This window comes from Carcharhinus amblyrhynchos, chromosome 1 (assembly GCF_965287045.1).
Source record: "Carcharhinus amblyrhynchos chromosome 1, sCarAmb.v2.hapA, whole genome shotgun sequence".
NCBI lineage: Eukaryota > Metazoa > Chordata > Chondrichthyes > Carcharhiniformes > Carcharhinidae > Carcharhinus > Carcharhinus amblyrhynchos.
The window spans coordinates 83,187,618-83,207,895 of NC_137324.1; the positions used below are offsets into that span (position 1 = coordinate 83,187,618).

The following is a 20,278-nucleotide window of genomic DNA, read 5'->3' on the forward strand; positions in this document are numbered from 1 at the left end:
GAAGGTGATGATAAACTGCTGCTGTCCATGTGGTCCATGTCCATTGTACACCCACAATGCTGGTAGAGAAGACAGACTGCTGGGGGAGTCATTCCAGGTGTGGGAAGGAGCAGCAATAATCGAATAGATCAGAAATGATCCACATCTCAATACTGAAAGTTAAAATTGGTTGTTGAACCGATAATATTTTCTGAACCACATATACCAATGACCTGGCCCTTAGATTTAGTATAAGTACATGTAACATTTTTAATAAAATATAAAATGTAACCCTTAAAGAAAGTCAATACAGCAATAAACTAGGCTGAACACTCATTTTACACTTCAGTCAGACTTGCACTCCTGCTGTGATTTGTGATCAAGTGACATTTTATTATGTCTTGGTATCAAGAAAAAAAATGCATATTACTATTAAAATGCTCATAATTTTTATTTATCTGTTTCCATTTAATTGAACTATTACTTTTCTAATTAAAAGCTTCATTACTCTAATAACGCACACATGCACAAAAACACATGCACACATGCCATATTTAACCAGTTAATGCTTGAATGTGTGTGTGTGTTTTTGTGTGTGTGCGAGTTTTCAGGCCAGGGGACTGGGCTTTAACCCCAGTGGAGGAGTGAGTTTAATTGTTTAGCTGAGAGTTGGAGATGACAATGGGTCTACCTGGCTAGTCATTTTGTGCATTTTGATTTGGTGATGTTCATGCCATTCTGTATGTGTCTGACCTTTGGTTGCATCTTCTAATGATGTGGAACCATCTGGCCCAGCTTTTGCTCTATGCTTGGTGCTTCTAGTGTCCTCTGGTGCCAAATGTCTTGCCTAGAATTTTAAAAGGTGTGCAATTTTTGGGTATATGTATAAAAATACACTGGCGCATTGCTTTCTAGGTCAGCCTGCATTGGCTGATGTGTCAATGGCAGTTGAATTACACATTGCCTGTAAAAACTGCATAATATAGCTTCATTCCTTCAAATGAACCCAAAACATGATTGCACAATCCCTGATGTGCCTTTATAACACTCTGTGTAGTTTGATGTATGCAAATTATCAGCTGCATTTCCTACATTACAAGTGTGACTATACTTTAATGACTATAAAGAATATTAGAACATAGAACATAGAACATTACAGCGCGGAACAGGCCCTTCGGCCCACAATGTTGCGCCGACCAGTCTTATTTTTAAAAAAAAACATTGACCCACTAATCTAAACCAATCCCTTTTCGTCCATAAACCTATCCACCAATCTCTTAAACGCCCCCAAACTAGGCGCATTTACAACTGCAGCAGGCAGGGCATTCCAGTCCCTCACCACCCTCTGGGTAAAGAACCTGCCCCTGACATCCGTCCTATAACTACCCCCCCTTAATTTAAAGCCATGCCCCCTCGTGCTAGATTTCTCCATCCGAGGAAACAGGCTATCACCATCCACCCTATCTAAACCTCTAATCATCTTATATGTTTCTATAAGATCCCCTCTTAGCCGCCTTCTTTCCAGTGAAAACAACCCCAAATCCCTCAGTCTCTCCTCATAGGACCTCCCCTGCATACCAGGCAACATCCTGGTAAACCTCCTCTGCACCCTCTCCAAAGCCTCCACATCCTTCCTGTAATGTGGGGACCAGAACTGCACACAGTACTCCAAGTGCGGCCGCACCAGAGTTGTGTACAGTTGCAACATGACGCTGCGACTCCTAAATTCAATCCCCCTACCAATAAACGCCAAGACACCGTACGCCTTCTTAACAACCTTATCTACTTGATTCCCAACTTTCAGGGATCTATGTACACATACACCTAGATCCCTCTGCTCCTCCACTCTATTCAAAGTCCTCCCGTTAGCCCTATACTCAACACATCTGTTAGTCCTACCGAAATGGATTACCTCACACTTCTCCGCATTAAACTCCATCCGCCACCTCGCGGCCCAGCTCTGCAACCTGTCCAAGTCACCCTGCAAACTTCGACACCCTTCCTCACAATCTACCACACCTCCGACTTTGGTGTCATCAGCAAACTTACTAATCCACCCAACTATACCCTCATCCAGATCATTAATAAAGATTACAAACAGCAGTGGCCCCAAAACAGATCCCTGAGGCACACCACTCGTAACCGCACTCCATGATGAATAATTACCATCAACCACCACCCTCTGTCTCCTATCTGCTAACCAATTCCTGATCCAAGTACCTAAATTACCACCAATCCCATACATCTGCATTTTCTGCAGAAGCATACCATGGTGAACCTTATCAAACGCCTTACTAAAATCCATATATACCACATCTACTGCCTTACCCCTATCCACCTCTTTGGTCACCTTCTCAAAGAACTCAATAAGGTTAGTAAGGCACGACCTTCCCGCTACAAAACCATGCTGACTATCTCTAATCAATTCATTACTCTCCAAATAACTATAAATCCTATCCCTAATAATTCTTTCTAAAACCTTGCCCACTACAGAAGTAAGACTCACTGGTCTGTAATTCCCAGGGAATTCTCTGCTCCCCTTCTTAAACAATGGGACAACATTCGCAGTCCTCCAATCTTCCGGTACTATACCAGAGACCAACGACGACCTGAAGATCAGAGCCAGTGGCTCTGCAATCACCTCTCTTGCCTCCCATAGAATCCTAGGGTAAATCCCGTCCGGACCAGGGGACTTATCTATTTTCAACCCATCTAGAATATCCAAAACATCCTCTGTATCAACTACAATACTTTCTATTTTACACCCCTTCACCCCAGTGACCTCCTCAGCTACATTCATATCGTCCTGCGTGAACACCGAAGAGAAATAATGGTTCAATGCCTCTCCAATCTCTTCCGGTTCCACACACAACTTCCCCCTACTGTCTGTAACTGGCCCTAATCTTGCCCTAACCAACCTTCTGTTCTTGACATACCTATAGAATGCCTTAGGATTCTCCTTAATCCTATCAGCCAAAGTCATCTCATGCCCTCTTCTAGCCCTTCTTAACTCCCTCTTCAACTCCCTCCTAGCCAATCTAAAGCTTTCTACTGCACTACCCGAGCCCTCAAGCCTCATCCGAACATAGGCCTCCTTCTTCTTCCTAACCAACAAATCAACTTTTTTTGTGCACCACGGTTCCCTAGCCCTAACAATTCCTCCTTGCCTGACAGGCACATACCTATCACAGACCCACAGTAGCTGCTCCTTGAAAAAACTCCACATTTCAGACGTTCCTAGTCCCTGTAATCTCCTAGTCCAATCAATGCTTCCTAATTCTCTCCTAATGGCCTCATAATTACCCTTCCCCCAGCTAAAACTACTGACCCGAGGTTCATGCCTATCCCTTTCCATCACTAAGGTGAACGTAACCGAATTGTGGTCACTATCACCAAAAAGCACACCAACTTCCAAGTCTAGCACCTGGTCCGGCTCATTTCCCAGCACCAAGTCTAATATAGCCTCACCTCTAGTTGGCCTATCTACATATTGAGTCAAAAAACCTTCCTGCACACTCTGAACAAAAACTGACCCCTCTGACGAGCTAGAGCTATAACAATTCCAATCAATGTTAGTAAAGTTAAAATCCCCCATAACAATTACCCTATTACTTTCACTCCTAACCAGGATCGTCTCTGCAATCCTTTCCTCAACCTCTCTAGAACTTTTTGGAGGTCTATAAAAGACTCCCAACAGGGTGACCTCTCCTCTCCTATTTCTAATTTCTGCCCATACTACCTCAACAGACAAGTCCTCATTAAACTTCCTCTCTGACACTGTGATATAGTCCTTGACCAATAATGCTACTCCACCCCCCCTTCTACCTCCTTCTCTACTCCGACTAAAGCACTTGTACCCCGGCACCTGCAACATCCATTCCTGACCCTGCTCTATCCACGTCTCTGAAATGGCCACAACATCAAAGTCCCAGGTACTGGTCCACGCTGCAAGTTCATCCACTTTATTGCGAATACTCCTCGCGTTAAAGTATATACATTTCAAACCTCGCTCTGCCCCACCCCCACAATGCCTTGCAATGCCGTCCCCTTCTATGCCCCCCTCACTTTCACCCCCTCTACCCAGGATCCCACCCCCCCTCTGAATCAGTTTAAACCACTGAATGTCTGGTGGTCATGAAAGACACAATATAGACGCAACTTTGTTTATTCTGCACGTGGTTTTGTACTCCTGCTCTGATGACGTTTTCTAGACAGTGTCCCCTGGGTTCTCGACCCCATGGGAGCAAAACTAATGACTGCTCCACCTCCATCTGTGCAGTGGAAAATTCAGCCTTTGGATATAGAATACGCATGGTGCACTAATTGGAAAATTGGAGTGGGCCAACAAATGCCTTTTCCAATGCTTCGCTACATTAAACGTCAAGTAAAGAACTAGCACAAATTTATGCTAAATGCTTCTTAATTCCAAATTAATTTTAGCTTTAAATTATAAACCTATTCAAGCTTAAAGGGCCTCCTCTCAGTTCATAAATACTTAATGAAGAGGCCCACACAATTTTAAAAACTAAAATCAATGGCATTTAAAAAAATTTTCACATGAAACTAAGAATTGGAAAAATTGGCTTGAAATGACACTCCTCTCCAAGTGGAATAATGTAAAGACTTTGCTCAGCGACTCATCATGTGGTAATAATGCATTGGAGACTGTCACTTTACACTGTGTGTTATTTTGGGATCAGCCCACAACCAACGAATCTGTGCCACAGTTGGAACAATGTGTTGAACAATCATATTGCCCTTTTTCACAATCCAAAAACTAGTAATATAATGTCATGGATATTATTTCAGTTCCTCCATCTAAACCAAATTTGAGTTTGGCTTAGTTGGTAGCATTTGCCTGAGCAAGAAAACTGTGGATTCAGATTTCACTACAAACTTGAGCATGGAGTGTAAGCTAACATTTCAATATTGGACTGAAGAAATCTTAATTAATTATATGGGGCTATCTTTTACGTGAGATTTTAAATCCGAAACCTATCCGTCTGTTCTATTTGATAAAAATGATCTTCATAGAACTATTCGAAGGAGAACTGGCAGTTCTAGTCAAGATTCTTCCCTCAACCAGTACTGATCATTTCCATTTGTTATTTATGGATCATTGCCGTCTGTAAGTTGCTGCTTATGAACTGTTGCCTGCAGTTGCTGCGTATGAACTGTTGCGTGTAAGTTGCTGCGTATGAACTTGCGAGTAAATATCTGATCACATATTGTGTGCAAATTGCTATGTACACGTGTTTTGTATAGATTTCTACTTAGATTGCTGAGTTTAAATTTCTGCATATGATCTGTTACATGTAAACTGCTGTGTATGAATTTTTGTGTGTAAATTGTTGCATGTCTCTTAATGCATAAAAATCGTTGCATGTAAATTGCAGCATAGAGATTGTTCCATGTAAATTTCTGCATACAAATTGAGTGAAAATTGCTGCTCATGAATTATGTGCCAATTGCTGCCTAAGAATTGTTGCATGTAAATTTACACATAAATTGTTGCGTGCAAATTTCTGAATGTGAATTATTGTGTGCAAACTGCTGTATATGAATTGTGAAAATTATGGAGTGTTTATTGCTAAGTAAAAATTGTAGTTTGTAAATTGTTGCATGTGAATTGTCTCACGTAAATTCCTGCGTATAAATTGCTGTGGGTAAATTGATGTATGCAAATTTGCTTGCCTCGAGAACCAACAGTTACCACACTGCCAAAGTAATCCATTGGTTTGCCTAGATTTAAGGTGTCCTGAGAATTGAAAAGATGCTTAATTAATGCATGTTGTTTCCAACACTGAAGAAATAAATGCATAGGCTCAAAAACTGTTGTCACTTATTGTCACATTTTGCTGCATCATAATTAATTATGATAAAGGTTGAGTCTTAGGTTTGTATTTTCTCTGTCAGGTTCAGACTTTCAATTTGTTGCGGATAAGGGGACGGGGAGAGGATGATGGGGTGCTGTTCAAGATGAGAGTCATAATCACTGCCCTCAAAGAGTTTGGTGTCTGTTGGCTAGATGTAGAAGTCAGCTAGGTGAAAGACTTAAAGTTCTGGTACTTTGTCAAAGTTATGGAAAAAAAGGATGAAACAAAAAAAACCCTGACCCCTCATACTCCTCTCATGCCCCAGCGATGGCCTAGTGGTATTATCATGAGACTATTAATCCAGAAACTCAGCTAATGTTTTGGGGACCTGGGTTCAAGTCCCATGACACCAGGTGGTGGAATTTGAATTCAATAAAAAATATCTGGAATTAACAATCTACTGATGACCATGAAACCATTGTCGATTGTCGGAAAAACCCATCTGATTCACTAATATCCTTTAGGGAAGGAAATCTGCCATCCTTACTTGGTCTGCCCTACATGTGACTCCAGAACCATAGCAATGTGATTGACTCTCAACTGCCCTCCAAGGGCAACTAGGGTTGGGCAATAAATGCTGGCAAGCCAGTGACATCCATGTCTCAGAGATCAATTTTTTTTAAAAATCCTCCATACCCTCCAAACCTACCTATGTACATCTACCAATTCTCATGGCCCTGTATAGCACCTATGCTAACTCATGCCAACCTGTGGCCTCCACTACCCATTGACTTTTTTCTTTATACCTCCCATGTCACCTTATCCAATAACCACCATGGGCAAGCCTCAGGACCCATGTTGAGATTAAATACATTTCTTAAATGTATATTTCAGAAAATGATATACCCTCATTGTTATAAACTATTTACTAAATTTAACCCCCTTCAATTCCAATTAAAAACAAGCATTTGTATTCATAGACTCACTTCAATGACTTTGTAAGCATTTGGAGCTGTCAATCGAACTGTGAGCTGGCAGGTACCCTCCCACCGTGATAGATATGTTGTGAAATCAATGTTGCAGTGCTAATGTTATAAAGAAAACTCTAAGGCTTGTGTCAAAGACAAAATGAAATTGCAAGCACTGAATTTTTGAGTGCTACAGACATTTTTCAATTATTTAAAGGCCAGGAGATTGAGAGACATTGAAAGCTTGACCATTTCCTCTGAGTCTTGACAGTTCTCTTAATAGCCCTCCTAATAGTTCCAATGGACTGGACAGTCCAGCTGAGTTAATCCATTTTTATTCGCATTCACATTTACTTTTAAAATTTCCAAATCTCCCAAAGATGACCAGGGACCATGTCCAAAAGGACATGTTACCTCTCCAAAAGGGAAGTCTATCTTTCCAAAGAACTCTGATAAATCTAGACCTTTTCCTACTAAGTCTAACATGCACAGGTTGTGTTTTAGACATCCAATTGATGAAGCAGCTATAGTTTAATTCATTATTTCAGAAAAATATAATACTCTTGTTGATCAAGAACCCTACATTTAACTTCCTTTAATTGGTGGCACAGCGGTTAGCACACTGTTTCATGTTATCATGGACCCAGATTTGATTCTCGACTTGGGTGACTGTGTGGAGTTTTTACTTTCTCCTTGTGTTTGCGTGGATCTCCTCCTGGTGCTCTGGTTTCCTCCCACAGTCCAAAAATGTGCAGGTTAAGTAGATTGACCATGGTAAATGCCTGGAGTTATGAGGATAGGGTGAGGGGGAAGGGGAGGAAGGTTTCAGGCTTGCATCTGATAGACTGCCCTTCTGAATTGAAGGGATTCTAGGGTTCTATGGAAAATAAATGATTGTGTTCATAAACTCAGTTCAAAGCTGTTATAAACAGCTGGGGCTGTCAAAGTGTTAACTTTCAGGTACCCCAAACATGTACAAAATTCAACCTGCTTCAATCCATTCCCCCTCCCCGCCCACACACTAATGTGGGGCTGAGTTTGGGCGCGGGACTTCTGGAGTCATGCCTCTGTGTTATTTTCACTGCACAAAAGTTGTGGGCTTAATGTGGGACATAATTCTGGTCACCTCACTATAAGAATAATGTGATTGCACTAGACGGGGTACAGAGGGGATTCACCAGGATGTTGCCTGGGATGGAGAATTTGAACTATAAGGAGAGACTGGATAAATTTGGATTATTTTCTTTAGTAAGAAGTCTCACAACACCAGGTTAAAGTCCAACCAGTTTATTTGATAGTAATCCCACAAGCTTTCGGAAACGCTGTTCATCAGGTGTGTGGAACCTTCCACATACCTGACGAAGGTTCCACACACCTGATGAAGAAACAGCGTTTCCGAAAGCTTGTGGGTTTACTATCAAATAAACTGGTTGGACTTTAACCTGGTGTTGTGAGACTTCTTACTGTGTTTACCCCAGTCCAACACTGGCATCTCTACATTATTTTCTGTAGAGCAGAGTAGGCCGGGGGATGGGGGGTCATGACTGAGGATTATGAATAGGGTGAGTAGGAAGTAGTTGTTGTCTTGTTTGAGTGGTCAATAACAGGGGACATAGTTTAGAGTAAGGAGCAAGAGATTCAGAGGGAATTTGAGAAAAATTATTTTCACTTAGAAGGTTATGGGGATCTCCAGTGGACTACCAGGGAAAGTATTGGGGGCCGGATACCTTACAACCTTTAAAAAGTATTTGGATGAGCATCTGAACATAACATTCAACCACTGCGAAGGGCCTTTCCTGCGCTTTGTGACTGTATAGAATGTCACTTTGTGAACAGTACTGGTGAGGACAGAAAAGTGACTAAACATTTTCATAATTAATTCATCATTAAATTTGGAATCTCTGTCTTTGCTACATGGATGGCAACCTTGAAGATCATATTACCTATATTTTCTATTGAAAATCAGGCATATTCTGCTCTGCTGAATCACAGCTCCATTGGCCATTTACCCTCTCTTGTTCATACATGTAGCTTCTTTGTGCAAAGCGTAGATGACATGTCTCCAAAGTTTTCTGATTGCATTTGCTATATTTTGCCATTATGTATGTTTTGTTATCTAAGTAAATGATCAGAAATATGAATTTAAATTCTTCAACATATTTTGTTCCAATCTGGAGCATTCCTAGATTCTGAGTATACACAGAAACAGCCAGGGATGTGCAGGAATGCTGCTTTTTGGAATACATAGCATTGGTTTTAATCTTCTGAGATTAAAATAGGCATTTCTTGTTTTAGTTCAATGGTAAAATCACATCTGTTTAAAAACATCATTTACACACTTCTTAAGGCTATTACTGTGGAACACATGGAATTTTCATGATTTGTATTTTGTTTGAATCAAATGAGATTAAGCTTAAAGATTTTGTAAGTGCATACCAAAATGAACAGCTGCTCCAAATAATTATTATGCTCCACTAACAATTGTGAAGAGCTATTCACATGCTTACATGTTGGTTTGACATGTATGTTAATATACAATAATATACTTTAAGAATGCAAATAAAGCCAGGGAAAAGGTGACAAATGTAAGAAATATGTTACTTTCAAATAAGAACATCTAAAAGGGATTATTTTAGCACAATTGACAAAGTGTTATTTCCCCACATGAAGTGTAGTGGAGTGCCTCCTTTTTCAGCTTGAAGATGACTCAATAAGAAGCTTGAAATGAAATTGAATGTGACAGCAATGCGTTAGCTCAGAACAAGTTCAGGACTGATGTCAGGAAGTACTTCTCCATGGAAAGAAAGATTAATGACCATCTGGGTGCAATAGTGGTGGTGAGAAAATGTGGAACTATTCTCAAGGCATTTAAGAACCTGAAGGTGGATTGTGTTCTACAATAGAAAGGTCAGCTGGATGTGCTAAATGGCCTTTGCCTTCTGTTCTTATTGCGAGGAATGCAAGATTCTCCCACTCTTCGGAGCAGCTGATCGGTTTGTTCCCCTTGCTGGCCCTGGAGCCTGCTCCGCAATTCATTATGATCATGGCTGATCTGACATTCCTCGCATCCTTTCCCTGTAAATCTTGATCCCCTTACTGAACAAAAATCTGTCTGTCTCAGCCTTAAAAATAAAAAGACAAAGAAAAGTACAGCTTGGGAACAGGCCCTTTGGCCCTCCAAACATGTGCTGATCATGATGCCATAACTAAAAGACCTCCTGCCCTTACTCAGTCTGTATCCCTCTATTTTGCCCCTACTCGTACACATCCAGATGCCTCTTAAATGTTGCTAATGTGCTTGCTTCCACCACATCCTCTGGCAGCGCATTCCAGGCATCCACCACATTTGTACGAAAAACTTCACCCTCACACTTCCCTTAAACTTTAGCCCTCTCATCTTGAACCTGTGCCCCCTTGTAATTGACACTTCCACCCCTGGAAAAAGCCTCTAACTATCCACCCTGTCTATGCCTTTCATAATTCTGTAAACCTCTATCAGGTCTCCCCTCAGCCTCCATCTTTCCAGTGAAAATATTCCTAGTTTATTCAATCTCTTCTCATAACCAAGACCAGGCAACATCCTGGTGAACCTTCTTTGCACTCTGTCCAAAACTTCCACATCCTTCTGATAATGTGGTGCCCCGAACTGTACACAATACTCAAATGCAACATAACCAAGGTTTTATATAGCTGCAACATGATTACCGGACTCCTGTACTCAATGCCCTGGCTGATGAAGGCAAACATGCCATATGTTTTCTTAATCATCTTGGCCATCTGTGTTGCCACTTTTAGGGAACTGTGGACTTGCATGCCCTGTTAATGTCCCTAAAGGTTCTGCTATTCACACTATAATTCATATCTAAATTTGATTCTCCAAAATGCATCACCTCACATTTGTCTGGATTAAACTGCCATTTCTGTGCCTAAGTCTTCAATCTATCTATATCCTGTTGTATCCTCTGACAATCCTCGGCACTATCCGCAACTCTTCCAATCTTCGTGTCATCTGCAAATTTGCTAATCAGACCACCCAAATTTTCATCCAGATCATTCATATATATATTACTAACAATACAGGTTCCAGCACTGATCCCTGCAGAACACCACTAGCTACAGCTCTCCATTCTGAGAAACACCCCTCCATCACTACTCTCCATCTTCTATAACCAAGCCAGTTCTGTATCCATGTAGCCAACCCACCCTGAATCCCATGTGATTTTAGATTTTGTACCAGTCTGCCATGTGGGATCTTGTCAAATGCCTTGCTAATATCCATATTAACTGCATCCAAGGCCCTTCCCTCATCAATTTTCTTTGTCATCTCCTCAAAAAACTCAGTCAAGTTAGCGAGACATGACCTTCTCTGAACCATGCTGCCTGTCACTAACTCACCCATTTTCCTCCAAATATGCATATATCCTGTGCCTCAGTATCTTCTCCAAAAGCTTCCCATCACAGGTACAAGGCTTACCAGCCTTTAAGTTGCTGGATTATCCTGCTTCCTTTCTTAAACAAAGGAACAACATTGGCTATTCTCCAGTCCTTTGGAACCTTTCCAGTGATCAAAAAGGATGCGAAGATATGGCTGAAGCCCCTGGCTATTTCTCCCCTTGCCTATTTCTCCCCTTGCCTCCTGCAGCATCTTGGAATAGAACCCATCCAGCCCTGGGAACCCGTCCACCTCAATGCAATTTAGGATACTGTGATGACTTCAGCCAGGCTAATGAGGTTGGCTTGCTCGAGTATAAACAAGCCCTAACTTGAGTTAGTTTATTTGGTTGGTATTTGAAAAGAAGTAACTGATGAGTCTTAATTGATGGTTAAATCAGGGAGCCTCATGCTCCCTTTTTAAAGCAAGTGTGTCAGACTCTCAGGCGCCATTCAGCAGGGAGCTACTGGAGAGCTGGCTGTGTACAGATGTATGGTGTAAATAAAGTAACTTGGTGACAGGACTTTTGTCTCTGTGGAGTTATTACAGATACTCAACACTTCCTCCTTCAATATATTGATGTTCTGAAGAGCATTCAGACATCTATCCCCAACTTCAACATCCATCGTGTCCCTCTCCTTGGTGAATACTGATACAAAGTACTCATTAAGGATTTCACCCAATTCCTATGGTTCCAGGAAGGACTCTGCCCCCATTGCTCTCTGTGGCAAGGAGTTCCAAAGTCTCTCAATCTCTGAGAAAAGAGATTTATTTTGAGACTATACCTTCTAGTCTTAGACTCTCCCATGAGGGGAAACATTTTCTCAGCACTTACCCTGTCAAGCCCCTTAAGAATCCTGAAATGTTTCAATGAGATCACCTGTCATTCTTCTAAATTCCATACCGGGGACATCCTAGTGAACCTTCTCTGAACTGATTCTGATGAAAAATATCTTTCCTTAAATGAGGGGACCAAAAGTGACAATTATTGGGCCCTGACAATATTCCAACAATATTGCTGCAAAAGTGACAATTATTGGGCCCTGACAATATTCCAACAATATTGCTGAAGACTGATGCTCCAGAACTTGTTGGATGCCCAGCCAAGCTATTCCAGGAAAGCTACAGCATTGACATCCACCCGACAATGTGAAAAATTGCCCAGGTATATCCTGTACACAAGAAACAGGACAAATCCAACCTGGCCAATTACTGCCCCATCAGTCTACTTTTGATCATCAGTAAATTGATGTAAGGGATTATCAACTGGAATTTAAATTTGGTTTTTGGAACAAGGAATACACTTGGGTCTATCTGGTCTACTCTGAGCATTGGCTTTGTAACTTTAAAAATGGAGTAAAAATTAAAAGAAACAGAGTTATCAAGCGGCACTTACTCAGCAATAATCTGCTCATGGGTGGTCAGTTTGGGTTTTGCCAGGGTCACTCAGCTTCTGACTTCATTACAGCTTTGGTTGAAACATGGACAAAAGAACTGAACTCTAGAAATGAGGTGAAAGTGAGTACCCTTGACATCAAGGCAGCATTTGACCAAACATGGCATCAAGGGGCCTGAGCAAAACGAGTCAATGGGAATCAGGGAAAACTCTCCACTGGTTGGAGTCATACCTGGCATGAAGAGAGATGGTTGTGATAATTGGAGATCAATCATCTCAGCTGCAGGATATCACTGCAGGAATTCCTCATGGTAGTGTCCTAGGCCTCAACCATCTTCATTTGTTTCATCCACAACCTTTCTTCCATCTTCAGATCAAGAGTAGTGATGTCCACTGATGACTGCACAATATTCAGTATCATTCACAACTCCTCAGATACTGAAGCAGTTCATGTTTCACCACCACGTTCTGAAGGGCAATTAGGAGTGGGTAACAAATGCTGCCGTTGTCACTGATGCTGACATCCCATGAATATGATTTTAAGAAACACTCTGCCATTAGACATAAATTAGCTGGCAGGCTACCTTCTGCAATTAGATATTGCTGGTACATTGAACAATTCTGTTCTTTAGGCTGGGTCCTTGAGGCCATCAGCTTCTTTTTCCTGTTGCAGGGCAAGAATATGACATTGCCTTCCAATGACACGTTCCCTGAGCCATCTTATCTCATTGCCCTTGCTCCTGGCCTCTTGCACTTGATAATTCTCCTAAACTTCACTAGCCTTTAAATTACTCAGTCTCTCAACTGGTACTTGCTTGAGTATGTTTGTGAGGCATTGCATTTTCTAGAGGATTGTCTCCTCCGACTCACATGCGCTGCATCTTATAGAGTTTCAAGGGTAAGCACACAGTCAGATACGTCACTGCTGAAAGCAACCATACCGCATGAGGTTGTGATTTCAGTGAGAAAGCAGAGAGAGTGAATGTCCAACAACAGCTTCTCCAGAATCCACACTCCTAACAAACCCCAAAATCTATGACTATGCGTTATGGAAGGGGAGGGCATGTTTTGTGGCTCGGTCTCCTCCTATAGCTGCCTGTTCTCACTTATTTGGTGCCAGATTCTTCTGCAAAAAAGATGGATTTGAGCTAAAGTTATCCGAATGAGGTATTTTAAGGATGTCGGAAACAAATAGTGTTGCTTGTGTGCTAATGATAAAGAGTGTGAAGAGGTCAGAGTGAGAAAACAAACAAGTGTAATGTGTTGCATTAGGAGCAGAAGAAGCAGAGAAGTGTGTCGGAGGAAGTGAGCGGGAGGGTGGGGCAGGGTGGAGTGTTGTGACTGCTGAGGTGTAAGTAACTAGGACTATACAGAATAATAAGAGAAAATTAAGAATTTTACTTATGTAGTTCCTGTCAGGTTATTAAAATTTTTTCTGCATTGATGCAAGATACTTTCTTGCCACTGGATGGAAATATGAAATCCTCACTCTTGATGATCTCCAAAGTTCCATATCCTACGTATTTAAATTTTGGAAGTGTTACAGTATTTCCAGATGAATAGTCCTTTGATCACATTGCTCATGGAGAGACTGGGACCTGGAATTTGATTTCTAATGTTTATTACATATCGCTGTAAGCTAACTGTATCAGTGTTACACTTATCCCTGATCTCCGGTATTATTCCTCCTAATTCAGATATGCTCTCATCACCTAACCATGACCTTTGAGCTAGTTGACCACACTACCCTCCTCTAGCACTACTCCACTGTCATCTAGTGCAACAGAATTGGGGCCTTGTGGGGCACCTGTGTTGAGGATGATCGTGAAGGAGATGTTGTTGCCAATTCTTACTGATTGCAGTCTCTGGGTTACGAAGTTCAGGATCCAGTCATATTGGGAGGAGCCGAGCCACAGGCCATGGAGTTTGGAGATGAGTTTCATTTGAAATAATGGTGTTAAAGACTGAGCTGTAGTCAATAAGTAGGAGTCTGATGCAGATGTCTTTGGTATCTAGGTGCTCCAGGGTTGAGTGTAGGGCCAGAGGGATGGTGTGTGCTGTGGACCTGTTGCAGTGGTAGGTGAATTATAGTGGATCCAGGCAATCTGGGAAGCCGGAATTGATTTGTGCCAGGACTATCCTTTCAAGGCACTTCATAATGATGGATGTCAGAGCCACCAGACAATAGTCATTAAAGCACGCTGCTTAGCTCTTCTTTGGTACTGGGATGCCAGTCATCTTCTTGAAGCAGATAGGGACCTCAGATCAGTGTAAAGAGAGATTAAAGATATCAGCGAATATCCCTTTCAGCTATTCCTCACAGGACTTGAGTGCTTGTCCAGGTACCCCACTGGGCCAGTTGCTTTCCGTGGATTGACTTTTGAGAAGGTTGATCTGATGCCTGCAATGGTGACCTCGGATACGGGTTTGGCCGAGGGTTCTGGGCTGGAAGGCGTGCTCTTGCTGACCTCTTGGTCAAAAAGGGCATAGAATGCATTGAGCTCATCAGGGAGATGTGCATTGGTGCTGGGGATTTTACATGCCTTCACCTTGTAGTCTGTTATGTCTTGTAGACCTTGCCATAGTCAGCAGGAGTCCGTGTGGCTAGCCTGGAACTTTAGCTTGGTCTTGTACTGTCTTCGGGCAGTCAGTACAAAAATTCTCATTCAAGCTATGGATTTGTTGCTCCAAGAAATTGCCTAATACATTTCCATTTAAATCAATGGCTTTTCCACAAAGGCCTGCCAATGCTTCGTCAATCATTTTCTCTGAATCATAAGCTCAGCAATATGATGTTCAGTTCCAGTCACAACTCTTCAAATTATTAAACAGCCTGCCTGTAGTAATTCAGCCAAATGCCAGTTTCTGAACACCAACACCCTTTATTGTGCTCCCACAGCTGACAGTCAAGTAGTCTTGCTCAGGATCTGCATCTCTGGTCCAGATAAAAGTTACAAGAAAAAGTTAAAAAAAGCCCTGCTAGCTGCTTCCCATTGGGTGAACCTCCACTCACTCCATAAGGCAGCTTGTACTCCATGAAGATTTATTGATGATGGCCATTTCCATCTTGACTACTTATTGAAATTCCCATGGACCAAGACAAATGCTCACAAACATATGTTAAAATAATCTCATTAATATTTATTCAGGATGGAAAACGGTTAATCCAATGATTGGTTGGTTAACAGCCCTGATATTAATCTGCAAGTGGCTTCCGAGTCATAACATTGCCATATTCCTCAAAAGAGGTGGTAATCAAAGAGTACAGATTTAAGCTGATTTTGATCAATGGTTTGCTTATCATTATCTTACTGCAAAGGTGAGAATTTTTTAAATGCACTGCCTGAAAATGTAGTGGAAGCAGATTCAATAGTAATATTCAAAAGGGAATTGGATTGCATTGGAAAGAAGAAAAGTTACATGGCTATGGAGAAAGACCAGGGGAGTATGACTAATTTGTTAGTCCTTTCAAAAGGGCTACTACAAACACTGTGCTATGACCAAGGTATTGTTATACCACCTTGTTCTCTAATTGTTTCATATCAACATAGTATGATTTTTATTTTAATTTAAAGTACCATTTTACCCAATAGTGAGAGTTCCAACATGCATGTAAGATACATGACACAGAGTTTAAGGAAAATAAATTAGTCATGATGTTTGAATCATGAGCAAAGTGATTTGATGCCACTGGAATTTTAAAATTTACATTTTCCTGATTGTTAAGGAATGGAAGCTTACTTATATTTTAAAATTTATTCTTTCTTGGGATGTGCATGTCACTGGCAAGGCCACAATTTGTTGGCTAACCCTACTTGCTCTTGAACTGAGTGGCTTGCTAATCATTTTGGAAGGTAGTTATCGTCAACCACATTGCTGTGGGCCTGGCATCATATATAATCCAGACCAGGCGAGGGTAGCAGATTTCCTTTCACTAAAGGACATTAATCCACCAGATGGGTTTTTAACAGCAATCAATAATTGTTTTGTGGTTATAGAACATAGAACATAGAACATTACAGCGCAGAACAGGCCCTTCGGCCCACGATGTTGCGCCGACCAGTTACAAAAACAATGACCCACTAGCCTATACCAATCCCTTTTCGTCCATAAACCTATCCAGAGATCTCTTAAACGCCCCCAAACTAGACGCATTTACAACTGCAGCAGGCAGGGCATTCCAATCCCTCACCACCCGCTGGGTAAAGAACCTACCCCTGACATCCGTCCTGTAGCTACCCCCCCTTAATTTAAAGCCATGCCCCCTCGTGCTAGCTTTCTCCATCCGAGGAAAAAGGCTATCACTATCCACCCTATCTAAACCTCTAATCATCTTATATGTTTCAATAAGATCCCCTCTTAGCCGCCTTCTTTCCAACGAAAACAACCCTAAATCCCTCAGTCTCTCCTCATAGGACCTCCCCACCATACCAGGCACCATCCTAGTAAACCTCCTCTGCACCCTCTCCAACGCCTCCACATCCTTCTTGTAATGCGGGGACCAGAACTGCACACAGTACTCCAAGTGCGGCCGCACTAGAGTAGTGTACAGTTGCAACATTACACTGCGACTCCTAAATTCAATCCCCCTACCAATAAACGCCAATACACCGTACGCCTTCTTAACAACATGGTTAGCATTATAGATCCTGGTTTTCAATTCCATGTTTTATTAATTTAATTTAAATTCTGTCCTCTGCCACGGTGGGATTGAACCTGTATTCCCAGATTTCAAACTCCTCTCTGGGCTTTCCCCAAAAGGCAATTCATTTATGGCTTACAAATCCTGCACCAGCATATGAAAAAAAAGTGCATGGGGAGGAATTCAGTTCTTTTGTCCTCTTCACAATGGAAACCTAGACCTCTGAAGAGTTGCCTGTGTATTTTGTACCCAAGGCCTTCCCAACCTGCAAAAATGGCAAATTAAAATGGCACAAGGTCAGGAAAGCACATTAAAATTAATTTTCCTGCAAAAAAAACTCTTCAACAATAAAAATACAAAATTCTACATTTTGTGAGCCAATTCTCCATGAAGAGACAGAAACTTGGCCCAGTGACTTGATTTCTCGAATGTACCCTCACAGTGCTACCTCGCCTCCTCTCCCTGACTTGGAAGCCACCTTCAGATTAATATCAGGGCTGTTATCTAGTTAAAGGCTGGATTAACCTTTTTCTATCCTGAATAAAAATTAATGAGATTATTTTAATATATGTTTGTGAGCATCTGCCTTGGTCCATGGGAATTTCAATAAGCCATCAAGATAGAAACCAGAAACAAAGAATAGGGGATAAAAATATAGGAACATTTTCCCCCACAGATAGAAAAGGAGTTGTTTGATTTTTAATGGTAATGATGAAAGCATTAAGGTGTTTTGGGACTGATCAGGACATACATATGTAAACAAAATAATTTTGTGAAAGAAAAATAATCTTGTACTAATAAGTGACTGGTACCCCACTTGGACAGAAAAATGTATTTGGCATTGTAAAGGTCATTGTAAAATTCAAATTTATTTAAAAGGCAGGTTCAGCACCTCAGGCACCTGATGGATGTGACCTCCAGCTTCTTGTCAACAGTGCACTGGACTGGGAAAGAATGTCATCTGAAATGTGTGTTTGGTAAAAAAATACAGTAGAGAAGCACTTCTACAGTGTCACAAATAAATAACCATGTTCACTTTTTCTCTTGCAATCATTCGGTATTGTTCATGCTTCTCCAAGAAATATATATCAGATGTTTTCAAGAGATACTATATACTGTACAGACCTTGTTGTTTTTCGGCATAAAGTGATGGAGTTTCCTTTTCCTGATTTTTATCTTTTTCTAGGAGTTACAACAGTGCTTACAATGACAACTCTGAGTATCAGTGCCCGAAACTCTCTTCCTAAAGTTGCATATGCCACTGCCATGGACTGGTTTATTGCTGTCTGCTATGCCTTTGTCTTCTCTGCACTAATAGAATTTGCCACAGTAAATTATTTTACAAAACGAGGCTGGGCTTGGGATGGCAAAAGTGTTGTGAATGATAAGGTAAGGGGTTCCTCCAGCAGCTCAAATCCAACCTTAATGTGTAAACTCTGGTGACATAATTTGTTCATCCTCCATGATACAACATACAGTATTGTTCAGAGGGATACAGTTTAGGAGGATGCCTGTTTCAGTGTTCTCAGTTTCCTCAGCCAGTGTGGAACACAACTGTAATAAGTAACATACACATACCAGTGCTAGGGAGGAAAAACATAGCCTGATTTCCATTCCAGATCACTTTCTATTGGAATTGCATTGGGAAGTGAACAATTGAGGTCATCAGTTCAGATTCAGTAATGACGCTCATGCACTGACTTTCATTTATTGTCCAGATTCACATGCAAGAACATTAACTGACTGAAGTGTCAGAACTGCTGGTGCCCAAGGATCTGCACCCCTACAAGTACAATGGCATTCCAGTTTTAGGAGTAAATTGAGCCTGGGCAAGTTAAAAGTGGACTATCAGAAACTTTAGGCAGATGTAGTTTTCGGGCAGTAAATGCACAGTAGCAAATTGGTTACTGGTTTTATACCCTGTCTGAGTTTCCTTTCAGTTAAGAAAGTTGAATGGATTGTAAAACAGGCTGCTGATTTGTTATTTCGTGTTTTGTCTACTGCCCATTACCAATTTCGACTTCCTTATTTTTAATCTATTTTAAACAACGATAGATGTATAAAAATACTGGGAATTATCATTAAAAACTAGTAAATTCATGCTGTGATGAGGCTAAATCCCTCTATCGATTGCTCCATTCAATTAAATGCTCCTGTAGGAATGCAGGGTTTTTACTCTTATCAGGCAGAAGGCATTAATCAGACACACAAAGTATTGGATATTTGGAGGAAGTACAGCTGAATGTCAGTTACACTGAGATTTTGCCTTCACCTTCTGCTCAAAACTGTATCCTTCCACCTTCAAATGAATGAAGTGAACCCTCAGTTAATGTTTGGTACGACAGATAGTGGGGCCAATTCTCCAGCCCCTCACATACAGGCATAACTCTTGTTATTGCCAGCGATGCTTGTGAGAGGGGCTATAACATGATTTGCAATGGGTAGAACTCATTTTGTGATTCTCCCCATCCCTGGCCGGTGAAATAATTTGCTTTACGCCCTTACTGGGTGAGAATCAGATTAGCATATTTAAATGAAAATTTAAATACGCCGGATCTGTTTTAAGTTGGATTCACCTAGCTCCTAGAGTTCACCCATCCACTGGTGCAGTGTAAATCTGGGGGAATCACTATTGCTCTCCACAAACAGAGGCCAGATGAGATGACCATGTCGGGGAGGCTTGGAGACTATTGGAGCCAATGGGCGGCTAGGAACATAGCTAGGCTCTGACCCCTGGCACCCTGGCAGTGATTTTTATCTGATGTCTTATGTACTTTCCATGATAATTTCTTAAAACATAGTAGAGGTGGAATCAAAATGCTTAAATAACTATTGAGATCATATTTATAGAAAAAATTGTGATTTATATGTCTATCTTGCACAATGCAACAATTATTTTCACATTGATTCCTTAGCTACCTCTTAATTTAAATTATTAACTCAAGTATGAAATTTTCCTGGACTCTTACAGGTACGTGGGGAAGGGCTGGCAATTGGCAGGGAGCTCACCATAATTGTCCTGCCCTTTTGTGAGATTCAGATGGT

The 20,278-nt window shown here is 41.3% G+C and overlaps 1 protein-coding gene across 4 annotated transcripts in view; it reads left to right on the plus strand.

Moving 5' to 3' along the window:
* LOC145342511 (gamma-aminobutyric acid receptor subunit alpha-2-like) overlaps positions 1-20,278 on the plus strand; it is a 235,753-nt gene that overhangs the window by 211,731 nt on the left and 3,744 nt on the right. For all 4 annotated transcript variants that reach the window (XM_080188076.1, XM_080188081.1, XM_080188095.1 and 1 more), the window contains exon 9: positions 18,420-18,622. In XM_080188076.1, coding sequence (XP_080044202.1) covers positions 18,420-18,622 — 203 coding nt within the window. The remainder of the gene's footprint in view (positions 1-18,419; positions 18,623-20,278) is intronic.